At 37.6% G+C, this 26,886-nt stretch overlaps 1 protein-coding gene across 3 annotated transcripts in view; it reads left to right on the forward strand.

The window, feature by feature from the left end:
* Positions 1-1,110: 1,110 nt before the first annotated feature.
* Positions 1,111-26,886, forward strand: part of LOC127968293 (rho guanine nucleotide exchange factor 10-like protein) — a 106,723-nt gene continuing 80,947 nt past the window's right edge. Inside the window, exons 1-14 of one of the 3 annotated variants that reach the window (XM_052569401.1) lie at positions 1,111-1,534; positions 6,653-6,910; positions 7,119-7,140; positions 11,362-11,516; positions 12,109-12,201; positions 13,123-13,250; positions 15,368-15,451; positions 16,661-16,769; positions 17,587-17,690; positions 18,712-18,789; positions 20,612-20,791; positions 22,432-22,548; positions 23,578-23,670; positions 26,012-26,182. In XM_052569401.1, the coding sequence (XP_052425361.1) occupies positions 6,658-6,910; positions 7,119-7,140; positions 11,362-11,516; positions 12,109-12,201; positions 13,123-13,250; positions 15,368-15,451; positions 16,661-16,769; positions 17,587-17,690; positions 18,712-18,789; positions 20,612-20,791; positions 22,432-22,548; positions 23,578-23,670; positions 26,012-26,182 (1,587 nt within the window). In that variant the 5' untranslated portion in view covers positions 1,111-1,534; positions 6,653-6,657. Of the gene's footprint in view, positions 1,535-6,652; positions 6,911-7,118; positions 7,141-11,278; positions 11,517-12,108; positions 12,202-13,122; positions 13,251-15,367; positions 15,452-16,660; positions 16,770-17,586; positions 17,691-18,711; positions 18,790-20,611; positions 20,792-22,431; positions 22,549-23,577; positions 23,671-26,011; positions 26,183-26,886 lie in introns of those variants that run through there. The other 2 variants (XM_052569402.1, XM_052569403.1) reach the window with 2 other exon arrangements.

The following is a 26,886-nucleotide window of genomic DNA, read 5'->3' on the forward strand; positions in this document are numbered from 1 at the left end:
GGTGACTGAAGGTCGTGGAGGATACATCCCATGCATCCTTCAAATTCAGCTGAATGAAGGACGTGAAACGAAGGCTGCCTCCCAAGGGTCCTTCCGATTAAGATGGTCTTCGGTGACATTTGATGACGTGTTAGGCTATATATGCAGTACTGCAGTCTTCATAGGTTGCAGCCTTCTGTTTGAGAAGCACCCACAGATTGGTAGCTGGTTTGTTCTGACTGCATGTCACTAGGCTGGGGCACAGACTGGAAGCTGGCTTGTGCTGATTTGTAGCTGGTTTGTGCTGACTGCAGGCCACTGGGCTGGGAGACAGGCTGATATCTGGTCTGTCCTGGTTTTTGGCCACTGGGCTGGGCCACATACTGGTACCTGGGCCACAGATTCATTTTTTTTATTTTTATATATATATATATTTCAGTTTCACAAAGAAATGTGCAGCAATAGTCTAAATTCTATTAACCATAGACCTAGACTACCAGATTATATTACGCATGATGTAGACAGCATTCGAATTAAGTTTATCATAAATAAACATAACATTAAATTCATAAAATAAAATGGAAAATAAAATATTTTAACCATTTTTAACCATAGTCTCTAGACTATAGACTATTTTACTTTGCACTCAGTGTGTATTTTCTTAATGGGTCATATAAATATTTACATTTCTGTGTAAATATTTCATAAATCTGTTTGTACACAATTTGTGTTTGTTCTAATTAAATGAATGCCGTTTTAGTTTAACCTAAGAAAATTAGGTACTGAAATGTTACATGACTTCTACACAAACATAGTTGTAATATGTTTTAATAATAATAATACATCTTCAATAAGGTTTTTTTCAATTAATTCTCTATTTACAAAACAATCCAAATGTTTTTCAACATTATAGTTTCAAAAAGTATTTTTCAAAATGTATCATTTAAAATGTTTTTCAAAGACATAATTTATTTATAAATGATGAATTGCACAATACTCAATGTTCACCCACTTAGCTAATACTATTGATTCCACTTTTGGCCAGCTTAGAGATGCTGTAATCCCTTTCTCTGTTTCTGTCTGTCTCTCTCCCTCCCTTCCATGCTTGTCATACTCTGTTTTTCCTTTTAGCTCTCTAGACCCTGCCCCTTGGTCATCTAACCTGACTCTAATTGGATGACAAGTCTGCCAGCAGCTCAGCCATTGGTGGAGCTTAACAGCCATTATACTTGTTCAGAAGGGCTGTAACTGTCCAACAGCAGGGGAGGGAAGAAGGAGAGAAAAGAAGGGAGTGACGGAAGCCTACGAGAGCGAGGAGGAGTGGAGCGGTTAGTGCATGGAGTAGGGAACTTGCTGCCTGTGGGAAAATAAACAGCACAGGGTATTTGCCGCCCTCTCAGAGGCCTCAGTCCGGCAGCAGCGGATAAACGGAGGATGAGAATTTCAAGGAGGCAGCTGATTTCATAGCAGGAAGTGCATGGGAGGTTGCTGGGATTAAAGTCCCTCTTGGGAGGTGCTGAAGCTTTCCTGTGGAAGTACTACTGAGGACAAAAAGGTGAGTTATGCTGTTCATTAGTCTATCAATTTCACTTTTTTAGTGCACACCAATGCTCTAAGTTTGCTTCTCGTTCATGCAACAAAGGCAGGGGCACCATGAAAAGGGGTCTTTTCTCTAGAGTGGGGGTAGGAGCAGAGAAGACAGAAGAGGCGACTGTGCACTCTCCCTAATTTCAGTGGCTCATTGGGAAACAGTGGGACCCCCCCACTCCCCGAAACCCTCTCACCGGCCGTTAAAGAGAAAATAATTTACTCATCCTCATGTCATCCCAGACCTTGTATGACTTTCAGTGGAACTCAAAAGATAATATTTTGCGTATATTTCACTTGTTCTCTGTTACAGAAGAATGAAAGTCAAAGAGCTTAGAAACAATATGAGGGTTAGGAAATAATTTTTGAGGGTAAACTATCCCTTTACCCCACTGCTAACCAGACACAGATGCAACTATCAGGTGCTAAACGCGAACTGGGAATTGAATATTTTCAGACTCTATGTAAAACCACATATCTGATTTAGAGAGAAATTAGAGCAGCTTTTATGGACTAATTCCAACATAAGATTCATAATCACATACTTGTGTAGGACTGAGGGGCCTCACAACCCCAGCACTCCTAATCTGCATCTAGCTGCCACTCAACTTTCACCGACTTCCTTTTACCCGATTCCAAAATTAGACAGTTTAAAAATGGGCCATGTTATGTTTCCCTCCTTTTTTTTTTCTCAATGACAGTTCAGCGTCATTAGCAGTCCATGCATGTCCGAGAGAAAGCTGCAGTACAAATGCACTCTGTCAGTTGTCTCTTCAATCCAAAGGGGGTTTTGGGCCCTCTGGGATGACAGAGGCATATGTACAAACACAGGGGCCTCCTAGTGCATGTGATACTGGATATTGGGTGGAGGGAGCTTCATCCACATGTTAATGAGAATTTGAAGGTTTCCGTCAGGCACCCTGAGGCGTGTGAGAAAGTCTTCAGAAAGTGAAAGATTTTGTATGAAGCCCTCTGTCCTGTTAGAGAACACATTACGCAACTACATCAGAGACACGAAACACTATATGTTCAGAAGGTGAAAGAGGAGCTTGAGCTTTTATGTGATTGTTTCTATAGATGTAAAGACAGAATCGAACAGATCTTTTGAACTTGTGCATGACAAACCACATTATGCTTTGAAGGTTTGAGGATGTGAATGAACAATCTGACTGAACAATGACTTGTTACATGACTCTCTTTGTTGTGTGTTTTATGGTTATATGTGTTTTGGCATCATTATTATCGGGTGGCCAGTGGAATTCCTTGCTACAGTCATTTACACATGACTATGCATTTTATTTTAAAGTTGCAATGGAACAGAACTAGCAACAGATGTTTATTATTATTGTTATTATTATTTATTTTAATTGAGCCAATAATTTGACTATAACTACCAAAAGAAAAAAGAAAAAAAAAACTTGATTTTATACACCAGCTGTTGATGGATTTTAAATGAAGGTAAATTAACAATAGCTGATTTGTGAATTTTTATACATATTATGTTGATATTTTTTGTTGTTGTTGTTGCTTATCAAAGCTGCTTTATATATTATGAGTTACAATAAAATATTTTTTTTTCCCTAAATAAAACATATATGCACACATAAATTGTTTACAGCCAGATCTATAACATGAATTTAAATAAACAGACTGAACTTTCATTTCATCCTGACTTTAGCATACTATAATAATATTATAATAATAATCATTTATTTATATAGCGCCTCTCCAGTCCTCAAGGTCATTTTACAGTGAAGATAATCTTTGAAAAAAGGAATCTCAGTATACTAAACAAACACAAGTTTTAATAAGTGGTTTAAATTCAAGAATAGTATTGACAAGCGAAGAGATCGGTGAAGAGAGTTCCAGAGTTTGGGTGCAGCAACATTGAATGATCGACCCCCAAATTGAGCCAAGTTGATATCGAGGGATACTGAGAAGATCAGAATCAGAGGGGTGTAATGATCGAGCTGGGGTGTACAGGAGGAGCAGTTCACAGAGATACCAGGAAGCCAATCGAGATTTAACAAAACTGGAGTGATCTGGGTAGAGTGCTTGGTGTGGGTGAGTAGTCTAGCCGCAGAATTTTGAATATACTGTAACCTGGAGCTGGCAGGTTAACCACTGAAAAGGGCACTGCAATAATCAAGGCGGGATGTGACAAAAGCATGGATAATATAATAATATTTAAAACTAATAAAACGGCAGAGCTTGGCAATTACTGGCAACTATTGATTTAAAAGTGAATTATAGACAACCCCAAGGATGAATAATGCATCCTTGCATGTCTGTGGTCTGCAGAATCAGCCACTGCTGACCTGGCACATTTTGAGTATGTGCAATTGTGACAGTAGAGGACATGTAGAGGTGTGGACAGGCATCCTGCAGTTTAAATAGAAGGGTAAGGTGCAGTTCCATGGAACCAGCCATTAAGTCAGAACACACTGGTGTTTTTGTTCACATACTACTAAAATTAAGAAAGGAGATTGTGGAAGATAAATATACACGTCGCAAGTTGCAACACAACATTATTTTATTATCTGACATACTGTATTTTAATATTTTGCACTGCATTCTTCAATCCTTTGTTTATGTCTTGGTTTAATATGACATCATGAATCACTGTCAGCATATCCCTGAGCTGCCTGGTTGTAACTCCAGCTATTCAATGCGACAGACTCTTGGGATACTGATAAGAAGCGGAAAAGGACGTTTACTCCTTGTGTTGATACACTGTCGCCTCCATAGTTTTATTAACAAGAACTGTTGGTTGTCTTCTGGTGGTTTGCAACTCAAAAATGGGTTGGTTGAAGGCTACAGGAAAAATATAATAGTATTCAAAAGTGACAAAGCTGTGAATATTCTTATATTAATCAAAAACAATGTAAATGCTGTTGTTATGTTGCTGTTGCTGTTATAAAAATCAGCAGACATACATCATGACATACAACACTAAACCCCCCACACCCAGAGAGGTATGCATATTGATTAACACTTCTTATTTTATTGAGGTTGACATAAAAAATCCAATCATAAATCCAATCAAAATGTTTCAGTTCAAATGCATCTATTACTTACTGTACTGTAGTTGAAGCTGGTAAATTAGACAGATGCAAACACAGACAGGTATTGATGCTGCAGGGACCAGCATGGTAAATCATATTTATTATTGATTTACCTGTTAAAAAAATGAAATGTAAAGGTCAGCAGTCTATTATAAATTTTCCATTCATGAGAATGCAAGCACATGGAATAAATTTACATAAATTACATTTGTATTATTCTCAAAAAATTTTAACTCTAAATGTTACAAATGAAAAAAAAAGATTTTAGTTTAAAACTGAACTAGAATATATTGAATTGTCTTTGGGAAGACAGAAGAGGCATATCAAGAGCACTTTACTGAAATCTATATAAAAAATATTATCATAACATCTCTTCAGAAATACCTTCTGTTAAGGGTGCTAAACTTCTTCAAGAGATTGAAAACAGAACAGCATATGCTTTACAACATGAACAGCCAATCAGAAATGTTTAAACAGTTACAATATAGTTTGCATTAATGTTCTTCCAAGTTAAGGTAAATAACACATTTGCACTGCCCCCAAGGAAAATACTTTTGGATTGTCTTTCATATATTTTAAGTTTGAGGTTTGAGGTGCCATCAGCCAATCAGTGTCATCATGGTGTCATTTTCCTGTGATTCCCTTTGAGACTTGCATGTCATACATTGTTATCAAATGGATGAAATATTGGAGACAGACGACCCTTTCTCTTTAGCAGTGCTTGGTCCCACCATTTCTCACATCTCATTACATACCACTGACCTTTTGACTTGTGATCTAACAAACAGCCAGGCATTCCTCAGTGATGAATGCAGAAACAACGCTTTGTGAGTTTGTTCCAAGGTCTCATCACAAGAGGCCATTGTGTGTGGTGTAAGATGAAGTGGGCTTGCTGGAGAAACTGTGTTTGTGGTCCACTGTAAGGGACAGAATGCCTTGGACACAATTGCTTTATCAGAATGGACACACTTATAGGCTATATTCTGAAAAACATGTCTGGTGTTGTTTAGACTCCCTTCCTGATTCCGTATTTGAATAAATGATAAATAATTTCTTGTTACGTTTTCAGAAAACCATATCTTGGCTCAAAGTGATGGTGTCTGTTGCAAAAGACATATACTTAATTATTGATTAAATAATCTAGTGAGCCTGCCTAATTTGTGATGCATTACTGTATAGTTATGTATAGTCTAAGAATGTAGATATGGTAAAACAACAACAAAATCTGATGATACCTTTATGCAAACCAAATTTTTGTAGTCATTTGAGCTCATAATATTCCATTGCAAACATAGTTTTGGGAAAATAGACTTCAACACATAATTGATATTCTGCCTGATATGCCTGGTTGTGACATAATTTGTGTTCTGCACATAAAACCAGCTGTAATTTATTCCCTTAACCCTAACGTTTTTAAAATAATCCAAGTAATTCCTGTACAATCATGTCCTTGTGGATAGTGAGTTCATCTAAAAGCTGGTATCAACAGATGTATTGCTGCAAGGAATTGTGCCAGCAAAGGAAACAATTGTGAGGTCATTAAACTGCCAAATGTGGGATGAGGGAGTATTTTGCCTTAAATGGTGCAACTCATTAAATGAAGCTATTTTTGACAGTGTAGACGTGATAACTAAAGAATGTTTAATCAAATTTATTTAGTGGTTTATGAGGGGGAGGAAAAAAAAACACAGTGTTGCTTACAATTACAGTTTGATGACATCGTTTTGATGTTATTTTATAGTGTGTTGATCCAAAATATTACATCCCAGTTACAGATAAACTTGCAATTCGTACAGACAACTTTTTTTGTTTTTTTGTTTGTGTAAACAAACTGTAGGTGGTGTAAATGTCATAAATACATGCCTTACATAGATCTTCGTCATCATATATACAGACTTTATAGAAGCACAAGTAAAAGACCTACATTAGATTAGATTAGATTAAATTAGATTAGATTAGATTCACTGTTTGCATGCAGTGAAGTATGATGTACAAAGTAACATCACTCTCCTTTTTTACAGAGCCTATGTCCACGGCTCACCAGTACATGGAGAAGGATGTGGAGGAAGAAGAAGAGCAGAAAGAAAAAATCCATTTTGAAGAGGAGATCAGGAAACAACAGTGCAAAACTACCTCTGGAGATGAAATAGCAAAATGCAGTGAGCCTCAGAGTCAGACACATTCAAGTGACTTCGAAGTGACTCAGGAAAAAAATTCAGATGATTTATCCCAAGCAGTACCTCCTGCTGGTCAGGAGTGTACCAGTTATTACAACACTAGTAAGTTTCTGTTCTTTTCTTTTCTTTTCTTTTCTTTTCTTTTCTTTTCTTTTCTTTTCAAGGCAAGCTTTTGCTATACAAAAGCTGAGAACTTATTTCGGCATATACCTGCTTAATCTTTGGAAGTCTTAAATGTTCTTTGTATCTTAGATTAGCCAGCTTTACTAGGTTGTGTAAATTTAACACTTTCCCCTCATTTTCTTTACAGATGCATCACCTACCAACAAAAGGTAAGAAGCCACATTTGCTACTTTCAAAACATTAAAGCAAACACAAGCCAAAAACAGCAATCTGCAAACACAAGTAAATAGCTATGACTTCACTTATTTCAAAAGTCTGAAACTGGTTTGGGACGAACACTGGCTACTTTGAGCTGGTCCAGGAACATTTTGGTTTGTAATAGTCTGATAATACTGGTAACCAGACTGAGAGTTACTGTACCTGGTTACTGGACTATGCTGGCATGAGTGGGGAAGAGAAACCAGACTGGGGTAGTGAGAGGTGGCTAGGCAACATTTGAGGCTAGTAGCTGGAAGGTTCTGGCTTACTTGAAAGTTTGTAGTTGGATTGCACAGGCTTAAATGGGGCTGATGCAAATCTTGCCCTGGCTTAGCCAGGCTGTTGCAATGGTCTCAAAGTTCCAGATTGATGTCCACTGGGCTGTGATTCAAAACCATAACTAGGCAGTGCAGGCTTAGCTAAAGACTGTCAGCTTGTGATGACTGGAGGCTGGTAACTCGTCTGTTCCGGCAGCTGTGCTGGTCTGAAAGTGGCCAGGACTGTTGATTGCAGTGGTCCAGGAGATCTGCTGGGTGACACCACAGACACATAGGTGCCCTGCCCAGGCTTCCCTGGGGCCTGGTATCCATGTTTTATGACAGGTTTGATGTGCTGAGCCAAGGCTGAAGATAGTAGTTTGGATTGAGGATGATACCCATTCTGTCCTGGCTTTGCTGCAAGCTGGTAATTGGGCTGTGATACATACTCCTGGCATAAATAAAGTTTGGAGCCAATCTAATAAATGTGTCCCCCTTGGGCCTGCTCTGGCTTAAAATCCATTTGGGTGCCATGCTGGACCAAAGACAGATGTCTAGATTGTGCCATTTGCAGGCTGCTTGAGCCACAGAGCAGTAGCTGGCTCCTGGTTACTGTTGGCTGCTGACTTGTGCAACCAGTGGCCTTACAGTTGGGTTCAGAGTCTGGTAGTTGGCTTGTGCTGGTTGTTGGGCACTAGCCTGAGATTCATATGGGTAGCTGGCCTGTGCTAGTTGTTGGATATTTGGTTGAGCTACAGTTGCATAGAAAGTTGTACTGGTTGCTGGCCACAGGACTGGGCTAATTGCTGGATGAATGACTGACCCAAAAGTGCATAGTTAGTCTGAACTACTGTAGGGCTGCTCAACTCACTGCTGTGTTACATGATTTGGTAGCTAGGTTGAGATGGATTCATTTTGGTGGAGAGAAGGCTTGAAAAATCCAAAGCTTGGAATCTGAACTGGCCTGAAACCTGAGAGACTGGAACTTGACTGCCATGCAGACAGGGAGCTAGCCTGTGCTAATACATGGCCACTGGTCTGGTTTAACTGCATGGAGCTAGACTGGGCTGGTTCCAGAGCTGGCTTGTGCTGGCTGCGGACCACTGGACTGGGAGATTGTCTGCACTAGCTGTTGAGTGTCAGGCTTTGCCTGAGAGTCCCTGCTGGTCTGCAGAGGAATTTTGGAAGTTAGTTGCACTGGTATAACAGAATCAGTGCTTTGCAATGGCGCAAAGACCAAGGAAGAATGGATAGTGTCAGAGCTTTGAACGGCAATTGACTGACTTAAGTCATATCCACATGCACATACCTACCGCATTACCCACAGAGCCATGACCAAGACTACCACTTCCAGCCGAAGGAAGTTGATAGCCCTGAAGCTGGCTTCTAGTGTATCCACTTGCCACTAGACCACCTGACAAGCCAGTCTGAGAACTGTAGCTTCCAGTACCATAGCCTCCCTTAACTGAAGTACTATAAGTTACATTCTTAGGACTCTTGAGGCCTGATTGCTCCTGCTACATCTCTTAGGCCATGCCAGGGGTAAAAAGCTTGTAGTTGAACATCTTCCATCGGATGACCATTTTTTGGGATATTAAGGTTGTAATATCCAGGATCACCTCAATTGCTGACAGAGCTATAGCCATCAACTACAGCAAAGTAAGTCATTAAAACAGTGTTGACAAAATAAAAAATGACATAACTCTACTAGATAAACTTACCATGAATACCAAGACCTAAAAGTACTGCCAAAGAAAAACAAAATATTTACTTTTAGTAGCTGCAAAACACTTTCAGTAAGTCAGTAAAGTTGACTGAGTAATTCTCAGAAAGGTTGGTCAGCAAATCCATAAAATAAACATACCTTATAATTTGCACTGTAGTAGTACCCCTATCAAGCCAAAACTACCCTCAACCAAGCATCAAAAAGAACAAAAAAGAAGAAGAAGAAAAAAAACTCAGCTATGCAGCTTTTTTGGAAAATACTAAACTGTTTTTTTTTATACTGTTTGCCTCTACCAGTCACCAATCTCAGTTTACTAGATTATTATCTCACACCAATCAGTTGTCACAACAACTGATCATTTTTTGTTTCAGATGTCATGGTATGTCAAGTGATGGTTGGTGCTATTTTTTTTTTTATATTGTATATTCTTATGTGCGTTTTTTTTTTAATCGAATGCATTTATTTGTAATGTTGATCTCAAATGTTCTTTTTCTTGGAGTATTGGACTGATGATTTGGAATAGAATATAAAATGTGCTGTGTAAATCAACAAATTCTCAAATGCATTAAACCATTTACACGTGGTTTAAAATCTAGATAACCTGCACATTACTTAATTTAAATGTATCTTTATGGTCAACTGCATGCCAGGAAATGGCCCAGTTTAGTTATGTTGTGTAATGAGGAAATGCACGATAATAGAACAATCTGGCAGGATCATTCCTGTGAGCTTTCCTGTGGTGAAAGTTGTATTCAAAATGAAACACTTTTCAGTTTATGCTACCGTTATATTCTGCTGAATGGATGTTTCCAACATTAAGTGGTCAATACTTCTGCAGGTTGGAGCTATCAATAGATTCTTCAGTCGTTGGGGTGTGTCAGCACTTTTTACACTGGTTTGCTGCTATTTCAGCATGTCTGACTGTTTTTTTTTTTTTTTTTTTTTTACAAGGTTAATAACCCAAAGCAATTTGTTCTACCTCTGTTAGAAGCTGACTATAGTAGAACCTATTTAACAACTTTTTTTTACTTACAGTGCATCAATTAAATTATATGCAATGCCTTGCACAAAAGAAGAGGGAGAGACAGACTGTTTAGGGCCTTGTGGGACAAATGTTGCAAGTAGAAGTTCTGTGTTTTGAGCTGCAGAGAGAAAGGATATGTAACCCTTTCCACAAAGCAGAGGCAGGTAAACATACCCATACAACACCTTTCCCCCGTTAACCTGGGGAGAAGTGTGTTTTGAAGGAGTGGAGAAGAAACTATACATCTGTAGTCAGAAGAGACGCACAGAGCTCACAGCTGTCTTATGTGCATTCTACTGCAAAACACCTGCTCTTTCCCCTAGCAACTGAGAGCTTGTGAGATTAGCTCTGACAGCCAGCTTTTATGATGCCATTCCACACACTTCTGCATGGAATAGCTGCAGTTAAAAGGATGTATGTCATGCTTTTTATGAAGTTACCGAGCTTATTTATATTTTGCACTTGCCATGTTTACCTTATTGCATGTGAAGTGCATCACTGCCCTCAAAATGTCAAGGAAAGGCTGGTGTGAATTGATATAAGCATGTGTGATGATGTGTCATTGGAGGCAATAGATGAAGGCTCTCAAAAGCACTATTAAAATCTGTAGTAGACTGTTGAAATTGAATGCTGACATACATTTCAATTACCAGAAATGCTGTAACATGACAACATCATTCCATGGACAGACGTTATATCATCTTTCCTTGTAGCAAACCAATTTTTGTGTACCACAGCTCAAAGCCATTTGAATTTACTGTAGTTAAATGAAATTGACATAACAAGCACCACCACTACTGGGTTAACCGGCCTGCAGTACTAGTATTTGTATACTATTATAAAAATGTATTTCATTTTAATCAAATTCTATGAAGATAAAATAACTCATATTGCATTGGTTATTTGTCTCGGTATCGTGAAAACTCTACCCCATTTCCATCTCATTTCCATTTTCAATAGCTTAAGTCCTCCACACCAAACACAGTAGCATTTATAATGAAACACAAGTGCTTTTTTGTAATACTCACTATATGGGGAGGAGGGCATCTGAACTCTTCCCCTTCTCTCCTCCCACCTCCCAGTCCGAGGCTTGAGCTGATCTCAGTACAGTTATACCATTGAGAGGTCAGCAATAATATGGCTCTATTTTTGGGGAATGTTCCAGAGACCAAGCTTCCACAGTCTCTCCTGCACCCGAGAACTTAAATGAAAAGGAAGATAAGACTTGCTCTGAGGTGAAGACCGAGAGGGAAACATGCATTATTAAAACTGACACAGGAACAGAGGATATCAGACCAAGCCCAGCTCAAAATGCTGAAGGTAAGAGATAAAACAATCTAATGTCTCACAGTTATAGTGTTTAAATACTAAGTAGCCTAATACTTGAATATTCAAAAATGAGTGACACTATTGGCTTTATTTGTTTCTTTCTTCATTATATGTGAAAACATTCTTGAAGTGTGAAGACGAGATAGCAGGCTATTTTAAAAACTACAATTTTGTTCTTGTTCAGCGTTCAAATGTAGGCTACCATGTTAGTGATAGATGGGACAAATAGCGTGTAGTTTCATTTACATGTTTTGATTGATATTGACTAAAAATACGGGGTAAAGCCAATCATGTAAGTAGCAAAAAAAAAAAAACAAACAAAAAAAAAACAACGCAGAAAACAAACAAGAAGTAATGATATGAGCACATGTCTCTGTGTTAGCTTGGACAAGCACTACTCTCAGATTATAAAATCCTATAAAAAAAAAAGTCAAGCAAATTTCTCAAGGGACTGTTCACAAAAATTCATAGGCTTCTTTCTTTTCTTTTATATGGTAAGCAGATCCAAACTAATACACTCAGAGTCCTCAGTCACGCATTTCCTTATTTTTTTATTTAATAATTTTTTTTTTTTCCTTTTTAGGTGAGGCCTCTACTGATTCAGCAGACCAGACGACTGGTCCGGAGGTGATCTATGATGATGTACCCTGTGAAGAAAATCTGTCTTCAGGAGAAGGTCAGTCGTAGATTGTGTTTGGGGCTGTTTTTTTGGTCTATATGCTGCAGATCTCCAAGACTGTTTGATGCATGTATCTGGGTGTTTCCTCTACAAGCATTATTTGTGTACCAGGGTTTAGTTTTTATAATAAATATTTATAACTATTTTTTTAAAAGGTTAAATATTAGAACATTTGCAAATTATTTACTATACTTTTATAACTAAGCTATCTACAGTTTGAATATATTTGATAGTTTTACTCTTCTTTCCAGTCTCAGTGTTCCATCTTAAAATATGAAAATTCTTTAGAATATATTAGTTGGCGCATTTACAAATGATGATTATCCAGTTGATAAAAACATAATCCATTTTAATATTTATTATGTAACAAAATAGATATACACTGCTTACTGCTAAAGCTTGCAAAGACTTTAATGTAATTAAAATACAATTAAATGTAGAAACACCGAAAATATTTTTTCAATGAAATTAATTACATTTTGTATTCATACCATTTACAGGCCTCCAAGAGGTATTAAGATGAACAGACATTTTGATAACATTTCAGCCATCTAGTGTCATGCATGTTTTATTAGGTTGCATTTAACGTTGAAAATAAAATATGTAACACAACATAATATGGTGACATTCACAGTGATTATCTTGCCAATCATTTCCAACACAGAATGTTATTTGTTCATTTAGTTAGTTGTTCATTTGAGATGTGGTGGAAATCACAAATATATATATATATTTTTTTTTTTACACTATCAAATTATACATATATTTTTTGTACATTTATTATTCTACAAGGGCTAAAGTGTCTGTGGAAACATCCATCTTTGTGTTATATAGATATTTTTGTATTGCCACATCATTGTTGGAAGTCCTTCGGTATTTACAGGACTGTACTGAAACCTGCTTTGCTTTGTGTGTCAGCTGACTTGATCTATGAAGACATACAGAAAGAGGAGGGCTTGCAAGGGCGCAATAATGGCTGGAGCTCAAGTGAGTTTGAAAGCTATGATGAGCAGTCCGACTCTGACAAAGCGCCAACCCGCAGCAAGGTGCGTGTGTGTGTTAATTCAAGACTTCCCACAACCGCAATAATTACATCCTGACAAAGATCTGATTTATTTTCGCACATTTCCACATTCCTCATAATGAAAAACCACAAAGGCCCGTGAAAAGATTTAAACCCTCCAAGGTTGCGGGCTGATTGATTGGTACGTGGTTCCATGATTTATTTGAGATGCGGGTTCTTGTGATACTTTAATGGTCTGTGAAGGGTTGCTGTGTGCTTTGCCACCACAAGAGTGCAGTGTTGGCCAGCACTTGCCTAATCGCTACTAACGCTGGGTGTAACTGACACACTTTTCCACTGCTCTATATTGCTGCAAATTTGAATTCAGTGTGCACTGTGTTATCTGCCCTTATACGTTCATGAGGTCACACTGGTATGGAAAACACTTTGCCCAGGCGGCAGTCCCTCAGAAACCAATTTCCCATGGTCAGACTCACCTTTACCTCTGCTGAATTAGGTTCCATAAGATCCCTACTGGCAGACGACTCCCGATAAGCAAGAATTAGATTGCTGAGTCTAATACCACAGTGATTTGAGCTCAGTTTAACAGTTATTTCTCCAGCTTTTTTAGTGCATGTATAATTGGAAAGGAATGATTTCATTTTGAAAGGTGTCAGGAGGTCCTATAGTGGGCTTGTTAAGATTAAAATGAGCTCACAAGGACAAACAACCAATAATTGACTTTACTACAGTACTGGGTAATTGGGCTTTGGTCTTTGCAACTACAGCAGAAACAGAGAGTTTTATGATGACAACATAATAGTGACTGAAAAATACTTAATGATGGCAGTGTCTGTTTTTTCTGTACAAACAGATATAAAATATTTATGAATATACACAATTCAAAAATTTGGAGACAAGAAGATTTTTTTTTTCTGACAGAAATTAATGCTTTTATTTTTTTATTTATTTATTTTAAGTAATAGTAAAGACTTTTACAAAAGGTTTATATTTCAAATAAATGCTGTTGTTTTGAATGTTCTGCTTATCAAAGAATCCTGAAAACTGTATTATGTAAAACTGTATAATTTAGCTTTTCTTTTAGTAAATTATAAACTCTGTCATTTCAGTACATTCATATTATTTATACACACATTCAGGATGTTTTCATATGTCATGTGTATGTTGCTGTGTTTAGTTATTCTGAATGGATCTGTGTACTGTAGTATAAGCAATCAGCTCAAAGTGGTTGGTTTAGGTTTGTTTGGTGTCGCCATGTGGTCCTGTTCGGTATCGCAACTTGACTTGTCTACTGTACACTTACTGGTATAAACTATGAATTCTGAAACATAAAAAAAAAAAAATAATAATATGTGCTTACATTTTTCAGTCGGATTCCTTATATAATTTGGTTCTTTGGTGTCCTTTTAGAGTCTCCAAGGTGTCCTTTCTTGGAAAGACATCTTTGCTGGATATAGCAATAGATATGATGACAAAACACACATCTTAAACAAGATAAATCTTGTATGCTTCATTTTATAAGTGTGATAGCCCTACTTTAAACTGTAATGATACTTCACCATTTTACTGTATTCTTGATTAAATAAATGCATGATAATATTTATCTCCTTTGTTGTTTTAAATATCCTTCAAAAAAAATTTCAAATGTTGCATCATCTAATTTTGGAACTGCACACACAATATTCAGGGATATCAGAGGCACTGAAGGCAAACTACATGTAGATTCATTCTTTGAAAACAGATCAGATGGAAGCATATTATTTGACAGCATGTTTCACAAACATTGGATTTGGATGTGGTGCCTGAATTCCTACCTCCGTTTTGGATGCAGCCTGGGGCTTTGTTTTGGAAATGAGGACATGCTTGTCTGAGATTCACAATAGTGAGGGTGCACGTTTTGTCATAATCTAATCTTCCTCTGTCTATCGACACTGCTTTGACTTAAAAATTAAGCCATGCCCCTGATTCCTGTCATTTCTCTTGCATATGCTTTTGTGGTTGATCCTGATTTTGCTTTGCCCTCATCACTTCCTTTCCCTTACCTTTATGCTTACCCCTTCATTCCTTCCTCTCCTCCATGTTGCCATGTTATTACGCTCTCACCCATGGCCTGCATTGTTGCCGTGATGATACCCGTAGCTCACCCCTGATGTTCGACGACTGAGAGAACGTTACACCAGGACCAAACAGGAGCTAACCATGAGACTGGGGGGCAGACATCAGGTACACTCATGCACGTAAAGAATGGGCTTTAGTGGGGTGAACTAGCTCAATGCTGTAAAACGGTACAATCACACAAACCTGGGTTCAAGGTTACACTCCTTCTCTTTTGCACTTTTCCCTGCTGAAAAGTTTTATGCTGGTCTCTTGTTGCTGACCAACATAGACTTGCTGCCAACCAGACAAACTTAAATGTAGTAAAAAAGCCTGGTGGCACACTGACATCCCAGCATCTAGAGCACAGCATATATAAATCTTTTTCAGCAGGGTAAGTATTTTTCTTTTGACTTTTCTCTCTCTGTGTCTTGCTTTTATGTCCCTTTTTAAAGTCTCAGGACCCATACATTGTGTTGTTTGCATCCAGTGAAATTAATATTGATCGTTTTGATTATATGCTATATATGCTCCATATAATTTGAAATGATTTGATGGCCGAACACTATGTAAAGTCCCCTTTGCACTGCACTTATGGTCGATTGGAACATACCTTTGTCTCATATACTGCTCTTTGTTTAAAGTCCCTCTCTCTGTTTAAAGTTGCGCCCAGTAGTGCACATTGCACAACTCAACAAAATCTCCACAACACAATGGAAGCCAATTACAACACAATGAAATTTGCAAAACACAAAGGGAACAAGTCGCAACACAAAGAAATGAGTCCTATGCGTTGAGTTGTGGAGATTTCATTGTGTTGTGCACTACTTGGCCACCGTACTCACTTTTTCTTACTCTGTCGTAAACAAACCGTTCAGATCGCTTCCACTATAAAGCACTCATTTTGCTTCAGCTCTCCTGATCTCTAATTTTCTATGTATGATGGTGGGTTATGGGCACACTTTTTTATATGAAGTAAACAGCTCTCATGTGGTTCAAGCAAGACATTTCTACATGCTCTCTATTAATGACCTGCTTTTGCAGAGATGGGACGCCCCCTCCCTTTTAAAATATAAAAATATCACTGTAGCTTGATGTTCTCTCACTCGCTTAGGATCTTGTGGCTTGTGGCTATTGGAACAGACCCCGTTGAGTACACACCCAACTGCTGCCCTGACGCACTGAACTGGTGTCTCACAAATGGCAGTCGAACCCGAGCGCGGCTGTTTACGCTCGAGGGCTTGAGATGGTCGACCTTTTTCCATAAGGGTCCACCACATCACTGGTTTTGGAGGTCCTCCAGCTCGCCTGCCTCTGATTTTCTGTTTACCTCTGCAGGTCCATCAGCTGATGCGGGCAGCACGTAGCGGAACGAAAGATGGCCTGGAGAAGACCAGAATCGCTGTGATGAGGAGAGTTTCATTCCTGCATAGAAAGGACCACTCAGGTAATCTAAGAATGTTTTCGTTTGAGAGTATATCTTCTTTCGAGCACCCATCCTCACTCCTTTTCCTTTGATAGAAAAAAATCCCAATCAAGAAAGAAGCAATTATACATTTTTAGATGTAAACAGGGCTGTTCATTAAATTAAGCTAGACCTCTTTACAGATGGCAGATGATCTCCCTGTCACGAGTCAGACATGGCAGAAAAAGGCTGATGGAGTCTAATACCTCTCAGTGCTTTCTTGGATTTTGCTTTTAAAAAGAAAATTGACTCCTGGAGGCTGAAAAAAAAGATGATGTGAAATATTTGGGAAGCTGAAAGGCATTATAAATCAGACTGGGTCTTTAAAATAAAAGGTAGGGAGAAGAGCTGATGAGGGCATTTGGTGCACAGGAAAATTGGCAGGGATTGGTTCCCATAATGCTATACTACACAAAGGGGTAAGATTACCTTTTGGAAGTGGAGACTGACGCGATGCCTATTGAAATTGCACTCTAAATGAGGTACCACACTGCGTATAGTGCTAAACATTTTGATTTGGAGATTCTTTTATTATTTTGAGATGCTGCAAAAACTTGTGTGAACATTTTAAGCCTTTGGGAAAAGGTGCAAAATTGTATGTCGGAGGGTTTTCCTTTGTAGCCGTGTGGATTGAAAGATTGTTTGGATGTGGCTTAGAACAGCTTGTTCTGTACTGAGTTTGAAAGTACTTTTTTTCCTGTTTGAGCCATCTCTTCGGAGTTGTAATAAGAAAGAAGTATATTCTTAGCTTTGCAGGGGTTTATGGTATGTTTGAACATGTTTTTGTGTATCCTGACAGATGACACTGATGATGATACAGGGTATCTGGATGTGATGGTATCAGAGGCAAAACACCCACCTGCACAACTGGGACCAATGCCAGATGGGCTTAGCAGCCTGCAGGTGAGTGTACTGTATATGTATTTACTGATGTTTTAAATTTAATATGTACATGGTCAATGCCAAAATATATAATTTGGAAGTTGCTTCCCAACCAAAGTGGAGATGTTTTCTTTTCAAATTCATACTATGGGCCAGATTTACTAACAGCTTGCACCAGAGCAAACCATCTTTTGGCATTAAAAATGTACTGTGAGGATTTATTAGAAACACGCAGTAAATAATTAGCGCTGAAAAGGCATGGACACGGTTATTTTTGTGGCTGACCTTACTGAATTTGCATTTGTAGGAGTTTCCCTTTTAGATACCAAAATAATTTATGCGAGGAGAATATTCAAATGAATCATGCAACGAGATTTACTAACGTTTGCACTTGTCAAAAAAATGGTATTTGCGCCATTATTTAACACCTCAAAAAAACCATTTCTTAAAGCAGGTGGCAATTTGCACTGCTATTGGTAGATTGCGCTGGTCATTATGGAAATGATCTGTCTGCCTCTGTGTTAAAATGCACTTTGTTAGTAAATCACCCACAGAATTTTCTCACTTTTATGGAATTGCGCTCAAATGCAAGTGTTCCCTGTTCAGTAAATCTGCCCCAATGTCACTGTTTAATTTCTCAGTTGTCATGCTTATTGTGAAAGATTTTCATCTTGTCAAAATTCAAATCAGTATTGTAGATGTAACAAAATGAATTGTGGAAAGGCAAGAACACAGTTTAAAAAAATGTTTAAGTGAGAGATCAACACAGCTTTATGTTATATAGATTACATAGTTTAAGTACGGTAAGTTATTGCGCCACTAAATATATATATGTTGTAAAATGTACATTAAAATATGTTGATCATCTGTTTTATCGATCTATATATTTTTTTATTTTGGGATGTATTATTTACAATAGTTATTGACTACTGTTCGAAGAAATAATTGTATTCAGCAGTTGCACATGAAATGATTAAAAGTGAAAAAAAAAAAAAAAAAAAGTTTTATAATGTAAAAAATATCTTGACCGTCTTGACCACAGATCGTCCGACGCCATATTTTGGGCTCCATTGTGCAGAGTGAGAGGAGTTATCTGGACTCTCTTAAACGGATCCTACAGGTAAAATACTATTGCATCTGTCCCAAAAACAAATTTTTGTTGGTGAAAAAAAGCTTTTGATAGGATTCAGTGGGGTCAATTTGCAAAGACAAATTGTTTTCACATAATGGTTTTAAAACCTTTGGTAAGTTTTTTTTTTTTTTTTTTTCAGTGTGTGCTAACATCAAACTGAAACTCAAAGCTTCGATAATTCATACTCAGATCAATTAAAAAAAACATTTAAAGTGAAAATTCTAAAGTCATATATTATTGCCACCTATTAATGTTACATAGAATGCTTTTTATATGTAAATGTTAGTCAAAATGTCACTGTTTTTGTCTCGATGACCGAACAACAAAAGTCATTGGAAGGATTCTAAACAGTGTCAAGACGCTTTCTAATGTGAAAGCCCAGCTATTCAAAGCCTCAAGCCAAAACAAAAGATTACACTATCACTTTTCTTTAATAATGAATTTGCCTTCACATTCACGTTCCTTTAAATGGAAGCATGCAGGTTTGGTGGGTTTCATAGTGTGGAGTTTCATTACACATAATTCTGATCTCAGCCAGTGGTGGGGAGAGAAGCATTTGTTATCACACTCCTTTGAAGGCACAGGCACCGCCTAAAATTGAATCACAGATCAATGACAGCTTACGCTCTATGAAATCTAGTCATTCAGGATCTGTCTCCAAGCTTTGTTGTCATATCAAAGCTCTGCCGGGTGTACTTTACAATTCCTGCTCTCTTTATAGCACGCTAGACATGGTCTAGGGTGTTTAGATCAGGCGAAGTGGCCCCAAAGCAGGCGAGTGGGGTGCTGTGTAATTAATTTAGTAGAGCCGTTGTGGGCAGACACATCTTTAGAAAAAGATATAGTCCCATTGCCTCATCCTTTGTCTTATTTTCTCTTTGTCGATAATTCATTAGTGCTGGAGACTACAAGGTAGGAAACAAAGCAGCCATGAAACATCTATTGTGTCCACAGTCTAACTACCAAAGTGTCTTTGTTTTTAAAGATTAGGTCTTGTAGTTTATCTATGAAGATCACTAACTTGTTTTGCAATTTAAGGAAATCAAGCCTAAACAAACTTTTAACTGAGCACAGTCTGAATTTGACAATGTTGCAAAACAGTCAAAGCTCATATCAGAGAATTAACATTAGCAAATGAACAAGTAAAAGGAATTGTTCACCCAAACGTTGCTATTTTTCACCCACCTGCATGATACTTTAAAAAATAAATAAATAAAATTTTAAGTATTTTGGATCTTAACATCTGCTTCATTTTTATTGTTTCAAAAAGAGTGGCCCTAATATTATTTTTGTGTTCAGTGAAAGAAATTCATATGGGTTTAATCTTACATTTTAAAAGAGTCTTCTTTGAAATATTGTGAAATATTACATTTTAAAAGAACTGTTATTGTCAATGTTTAAAATTGTTTTTTTTTTTTTTCATAATATTTTTGTTGAAACCATTTTACAGTAAGGTTCAAATATGTTTTAGAGTCAGATTAAAAAATAAAAATGAATAAATAAATAACTAAAATGACTTTTATTCAGCGCTGATGGATTTAATTGATCTAAGCGATAGGAAAGGCATTTATTTCTATTTAAAAATATTTATTTTTTCCTTATTCAAATGAATGAAATGGATAATGCATAGTGCAATTTATTTATTTATTTTTAAATCTTTTTAAGATTAATTCAGCACATTTTTAATCTTGCTTCCTTGTCAAGGAGAGGCAAGTTGGAGCTGTACATGAATTATTCCTCATGTATATATATATATAAATATCTGTAATTGCATACATAAGAAATATCTGCATTTCCTATGGTCCTCTAGGAATACCAGCGACCTCTGATGGAGGCCGAGCCTCGGATCCTCAGTGTTAGGAAAATCCGACCCATTTTTTTCCGTCTGCGGGAGATCATGCAGTGCCACTCCATGTTCCAGATTGCCTTGGCATCTCGGGTGGCTGAATGGGACTCTTGTGAAAAGATTGGGGACCTGTTTGTTGCTTCAGTGAGTAGGAAAATACTTGAAAATGACTGACCTCTAAACTAAACTACAGAACACTGAGCATTGTGTGTTATTATGCTTCTCTGTTAGCAAGCTGTTTCAGGTGCTAATAGTGTTCTGCTTCAGTTTACTTCAAAAGCATAGCCAATTACTATGAGTGAGGATGGCTGTCTTTTACCAAAGTATGCGTGTTGGCACCACTGGGCTGCAGGGCGTCTAATGGACTAATGAATGAGGTTTCTGTAGTGATCCTCCTCACAGCCAGCATCCATAAGCTGCTCTCATTATTCTTCCGTTAAAAGAGAAAGTTTGGCCTGTCTGACCTGCTTTTATTGCATAGCACAACTGGTCTTTACAAAGTCCCTGGAGCACAAAGAAGTACCATAGAGGGAACACTTAAAGCTGAAGTTGCACTGCTGTGCATTGGAGAGCAGGAAATAGCCACAAACCACATAACACATCATGTTGCATCCGTTTGCACAATTCTTCTGTTATTGAGGGCACATGTACACACTGTGGGGCGAATTAAATATGCTTGAATTGCAGACAAAGTCAACATAAATTATCTGCATGCTCTGGGTTTTTCTTTTTTAGCACCTGATTGATTATGAAAATCTGAAAATGGCTCTAAAATACTCAAATTGGCTGTTTAAAATGCTGAAATTGTGCTTATCTACACTGTGCATAATGGTTATGGTGGTTTTATCCGCTGTTGGATAATCATTAATTGAATCACTTGGCCTCGATTAATGAAAAATATACACAAACCTATTTTATGAATAAAATAGTTGGATATATAAGTATATACTGTACATACAGAGATATATACAGCATAGCAAATCTCAACTGCTTGTTTTTTTTGTCATTGCAAAATGTAAATTACTGTATATTATCACCCATCTCACATCTGCTAATTTTGGCGTAAAATATTGCAACATTAACATCATAATTTTCTGTAAACCTGCTTTAAAACCATGTGCATTGTGAAAAGCGCTTTACAAATAAAATGGGAATATGATTGTACGAATTAATACTAATTAGACACTAATTTGCTAAATCCTAAAATGAATTGCAAATTGTTTAACAGCTGTTCATAGCACAATCCTAATAGATTTTGCACTGAACTACTGCTGGCTTCAAGTTGCTGCAACTGTTTCGTAAATTTGCCCTGTGTGTGTTTGTTGATAATAACATCTTTACCCGCGTGTATCATTTCCTGCCGTACTTGCCATCCCCAAAGGGGAGGTACAGTTTGACAGGGGTTAACGTCTATTTGTGGCTCGTTAATGTCCTCTCCAAGTCCTGCAAGCACTGCTGCTGTCAGCAGGTCTGTTCAGCTTCAATCAAAGCAGAGCGAATGGATGGCTGCCATTTTGCCTGCTCTAAAACACCCGGCAGTAATGGACTGTCAAAGATGTTTAGGTCCCTGGGATGGCAAAAAGTGGTGCTGCGTTGCATAAATTCCACACTGAAATTACTGTTTACTTCCATTCCTTTGCCCTGTAATCACCTTTAGAGTGGCCTGCCCACCACAACAGCAAGATTCAAGACTCAGAGCAGGAGAAACTGAACAGAAACTGAACAGAAAACCAAATTAAATGTGATTTCTCTGTATAAATATCTTCTTTCTGCATTCCTCTTAGTTCTCGAAATCCATGGTGCTGGACGTATATAGTGATTACGTCAATAATTTCACCAATGCCATGGCCTTAATTAAGAAAGCCTGCATGTCTAAACCAGCATTTCTGGAGTTTCTCAAGGTAAGAGCTGATATTTGCTGTCAATATCCTCTTCAAGAGACGCAAGTTTCACCCTAAATCACCTCTGTCTACTGCTGAGCTATATGGATTATTGACTTCTTTCTTGTCTGCCTTTCCTGTTGCACGGCAAAACATCCTATATTATTTAATTCAAAAAAGAAAAAGAAAAAAAAGAATTCTGTAATCATTAAATCATCCTCATAGTGTTCAAAACCTGAATCTTCTCTTTTGTGGAACATAACAGAAGATATTTTTCTATGACTTTAAAGAGATTAGAGATTTAAAGATTTTTTAGATTTAAAGAGAAAAAATTAATTAATATAAGTGCATTTAATAAAAAAATAAAATATTGTGATATATTCTCCAAAAAGTTCTAGTATCTAAAGCAGGGCTGCTTCTTAAGCAGTTTTACCTCCCATCAAGAATTACTTGATATTTTAACTGAAAAAATTAGTCAGAAACACTAATTAAAAACACAAGAATTCATTAGACTTTAATTTGAATAGTTTTGAGGTTAGTCAGAGAGAGAGAGAACATCTTTCGCTTGAAGCACTTCATGCAAGCCGCTCATATTCTGAATGGATTATAAGTGTTGCCTTTTTGTCAAAATATTTTACCTTGTAAATGTGAAACTGAGGTTATCTGTTCTTTAAAGTTGCATAAACTGCAAAATATGTGTGTAGTGTTATCATGGCAACATATTTCCACGGTGACTTGAATCTTTAACATCTGTAAAAGCGACTGAGCTCCACAAATGCTTAGTTGACCATAGTCTAATATCCTTGCTTTGAAATCTGCTGGAGGGCTCTCAAGTACACCTACTCTTTGACAGTGCGCAGTCGTCTAATGATTGCCAGAGTCTGCTGGCAGGCATGAAAGAATCAATAGTGTAATGCTAACCTCCACCCACCTCTCTGACTCCATTGAGTGTCAAGATTCTTCTGCTCTGTATGTGGAAATTACTCTGTCTGTCTTTTCTCTTCCTTTGCCTTTCTCTCATTATGTGGTTGCATCTCTTTATGCTTGCAGAAGAAGCAGGCGTCCAGCATTGACCGCATAACTCTCTATGGTCTGATGGTAAAGCCTATTCAGCGTTTTCCTCAGTTCATCCTCCTCCTGCAGGTCAGTATTTATCCATAAACTGTTCACACAGTGCTGTCGTCTAGAGTGCTTGAGGGGTCGTGCTCCTTTAAGTAACTGGAAATTAGTTGCCAAGCAAGTCTTTTAGAAGCTGAATGACTGGCTAAGACCACGCCAGGGCTTCTTGCAGCCTATTGGCTAACAGGTTTGCGCTTCCCTTGGCTCATGGCCATGATACAGAATTGGGTGTATATCAAGACTCCTATTGAGAGAACTTGAATGAACCAGCAAGCGTGCACATTGCTTGCATGAATGAGGCGGTTCACCCAAAAACTAACTTTCTTCTGCCAAATCCACAAGAAAAAAAAAGTGCATTTGGACCAAAATGACCAAGTGTGTAAAAATGAATGGTTAGCACATTGTCCTACATTTCTCCTTTTGTGCCCAAAAAGTCAGATGGGCTTGGAACGACATGAGGGTGTATAAATTACATTGTAATTATAAATAAATAAATAAACACTTCAAATGTCCTTTCTGTCACACAAACAATTCACGTGCCAAAATGTCAGAGCATTATCAAGATCTATTTCAGAAATATCACATTGACCTCTTCAGCCAGTGGGTCTCAGGTGACAGTGAAATGTCATGAATTCACCAAATTTACATCGTCAAACAGTTTGTACTACTGCCTTGATCTCTCTTCATGTCCTTCCTTCACTTCTGTTCATTTTTGTGGACAAGGAACAAGCCAGGAATTCACCACTGAACTTCTCTATGCAGGAGAAGTGCTGTGGCACTTAATTTCATACCTCAGTAGGCATCGATTACCCATGAATTTTGATAGATAAGTTATGAATGGGAATAGGATTTATTTTTCCTCAGTGCTCTGACTTGAGAGTAGCCTGTGTTTAATCACACATTAAACAGAACAAGATTTGATGACAGCCTGAGACCTTTAATGGTCTTTCTCCTTTTTAGTAGCCTGAATCAACCACAAACAGACGCATCTTATTAGAAACATCAGAAAAGGTGTGTTAGGCAGAATGTCTAATCTGTTCTTTTCCATATAATGGTTCAAAATATGTGCAATAAAAGTGTAATAAAACAGTGGCTTTTTAAGTAATGTAAGTCAGCGATTTCTCTCTGTTTTCCCATGTTTCATTTTTATTGCAGTCGCAATTGGTAATTTGATGTCCACATGGACAAATGACATTTGGCAATGGCGACATCAAACTTGGCACATTTTTATACTGAATACCAAATAGAGCTGAATTCAAGGGCTTGATTTATGCTTCAAACAAAACAACAGCAATAACAGATTGCAGTTGAATTTAAAGAAAAGATAAGTCATTATTATGAGCACATTTTTCTTTATGTTTAGATTACTAAAGGAACTACTTTTAATATAGTATTTGAAATGTAGTTTTTATTAGCAAACATTTATATGTAGAAATAAAATATAATTATTAATATATAACACATTATAACACCATTTACACATAAAGCTTGGATGTTATTAATGCAAGGGTGTGTAACAGGAAGTCAGAGGCGTTCGGATCCATTTGCAGAATTTTATTAAGAGAATGGTTTTAAATATCTTAAACATTTTAAATGTTAGACAGGCTAAACGAGTGAGAGTGAGAGTGAGTGTGCTGCTTTTATGTGGGTGTAAATGAGGTGCAGGTGTGGCAAGGAAATTGGCTGATGAATGAGGTGCAGGTGTGGCAAGGTGATTGTGATGAAGTGGCTCATGGGGAATGTAGTTTGGGTGTGGTGCAACAGTATGAGAGGTGCTAGTGTCCAAGTGACATCTGGTGGTTGATGAGTAGAATGGTCCTGAGTGGAGTGCCCTCTACTGAAGTTCATGGGCATTCCATCTAATGATCGTGATAGGGTGTTATACAGTTCAGTTCTATTGTAATTCTAGTTAAATTGCCTCTTGACTCAAAAGTTGTAAATTAAATTAATACTATGACTGCTAATATGACAATTAAGGCTATATATATATATATATATATATATATATATATATATATATATATATATATATACATACATACATACATATATATATATTGTTGTTTCAGTGCACAGCTCTTTGTAAATAATTCCCAGAGGGCTGATAACATGCTTCTCTCCTGAACGTGAGATGGTACTGTTATTCTGACCCTCTTTTCTTTTTTTTCTTTTGAGTGAGAGTAAAGGTACCAGGAGTTTTAAATGAATGCTAATAGTGCTATAGTAAATCACAATGGCTAATGTGTTGTCTGTGCAGTAGAGGTGCAGTTATTAATCTCTTCCATTAGCTTCCTAAAGTGAGACCCTTTTACTTTTTTGTACTTTCTTTGCTGTTAGAATCATTCCCTCTTCTCTCTGTCTTTAGGATATGCTGAAAAACACTCCCACTGGCCATGTGGACAGACTGTCCTTGCAATTGGCCCTGACTGAATTGGAGACCCTTGCTGAGAAACTCAATGAGCAGAAAAGGGTGGCTGATCAGATCACTGAGACGCAGCAGCTGGCTCGCTGTGTCAGTGACCGCTCTCTCAGCAAGGTGAGAAAAACTCAAGCATGCGCAGTTACTCAGCTGTGATAGCAGGATGCTGTTGCCTTGATGTAATCACAACAGAGTAATTCCTAATCCTTAAATCATTACATGGTTTCCTTCTGACTTCCCTTTTCTTAGACATTACACTACCGTTGAAAAGTTTGGGTCAATATTTCACAGTATTGCTTTTTTTTTTGGAAAATAAATGCAGACTTGGTTAACTGTAGAGACTTCTTCAAAAACATTTTAGTAGTGCATGTGTGTAAAACTAAATTTGTATTAGAGAAGTTTAATGTGGGAGGTTCGCTAATGGCCAATTAACTGCATTACCACAAATAATTCTGAGCAGGGGCACTGCTATGGGGAACAGCATATCGACTCAGGCCCCCTTTGGTAGAAATCACATTTTCTGGTGATTAAAAGGACCCTCTCTCCTCAGGGCCCTTTTAATCATCATAACCTCCTAACCTGTGTGACAGCTACTGTTACCCCCGTGTGTGTGTGTTTGTGTGTGTGTGTGAGAGAGAGAGAGAGAGAGAGAGAGAGAGAAGGAAAGAGAGAGGTGTTCAGTTAAAATGTTGATACTAGCTTCTCTGTATATTATTCATCATAATTTTTTTATTAAGCATTCCCTTCACCTCATGATTTCATAAAAATCACCTCAAGAAAGTTCACAAATTGCCACTTTTGTCCAGCCACAACAGCCTGCA

This window comes from Carassius gibelio, chromosome B11 (assembly GCF_023724105.1).
Source record: "Carassius gibelio isolate Cgi1373 ecotype wild population from Czech Republic chromosome B11, carGib1.2-hapl.c, whole genome shotgun sequence".
NCBI classification, from domain to species: domain Eukaryota; kingdom Metazoa; phylum Chordata; class Actinopteri; order Cypriniformes; family Cyprinidae; genus Carassius; species Carassius gibelio.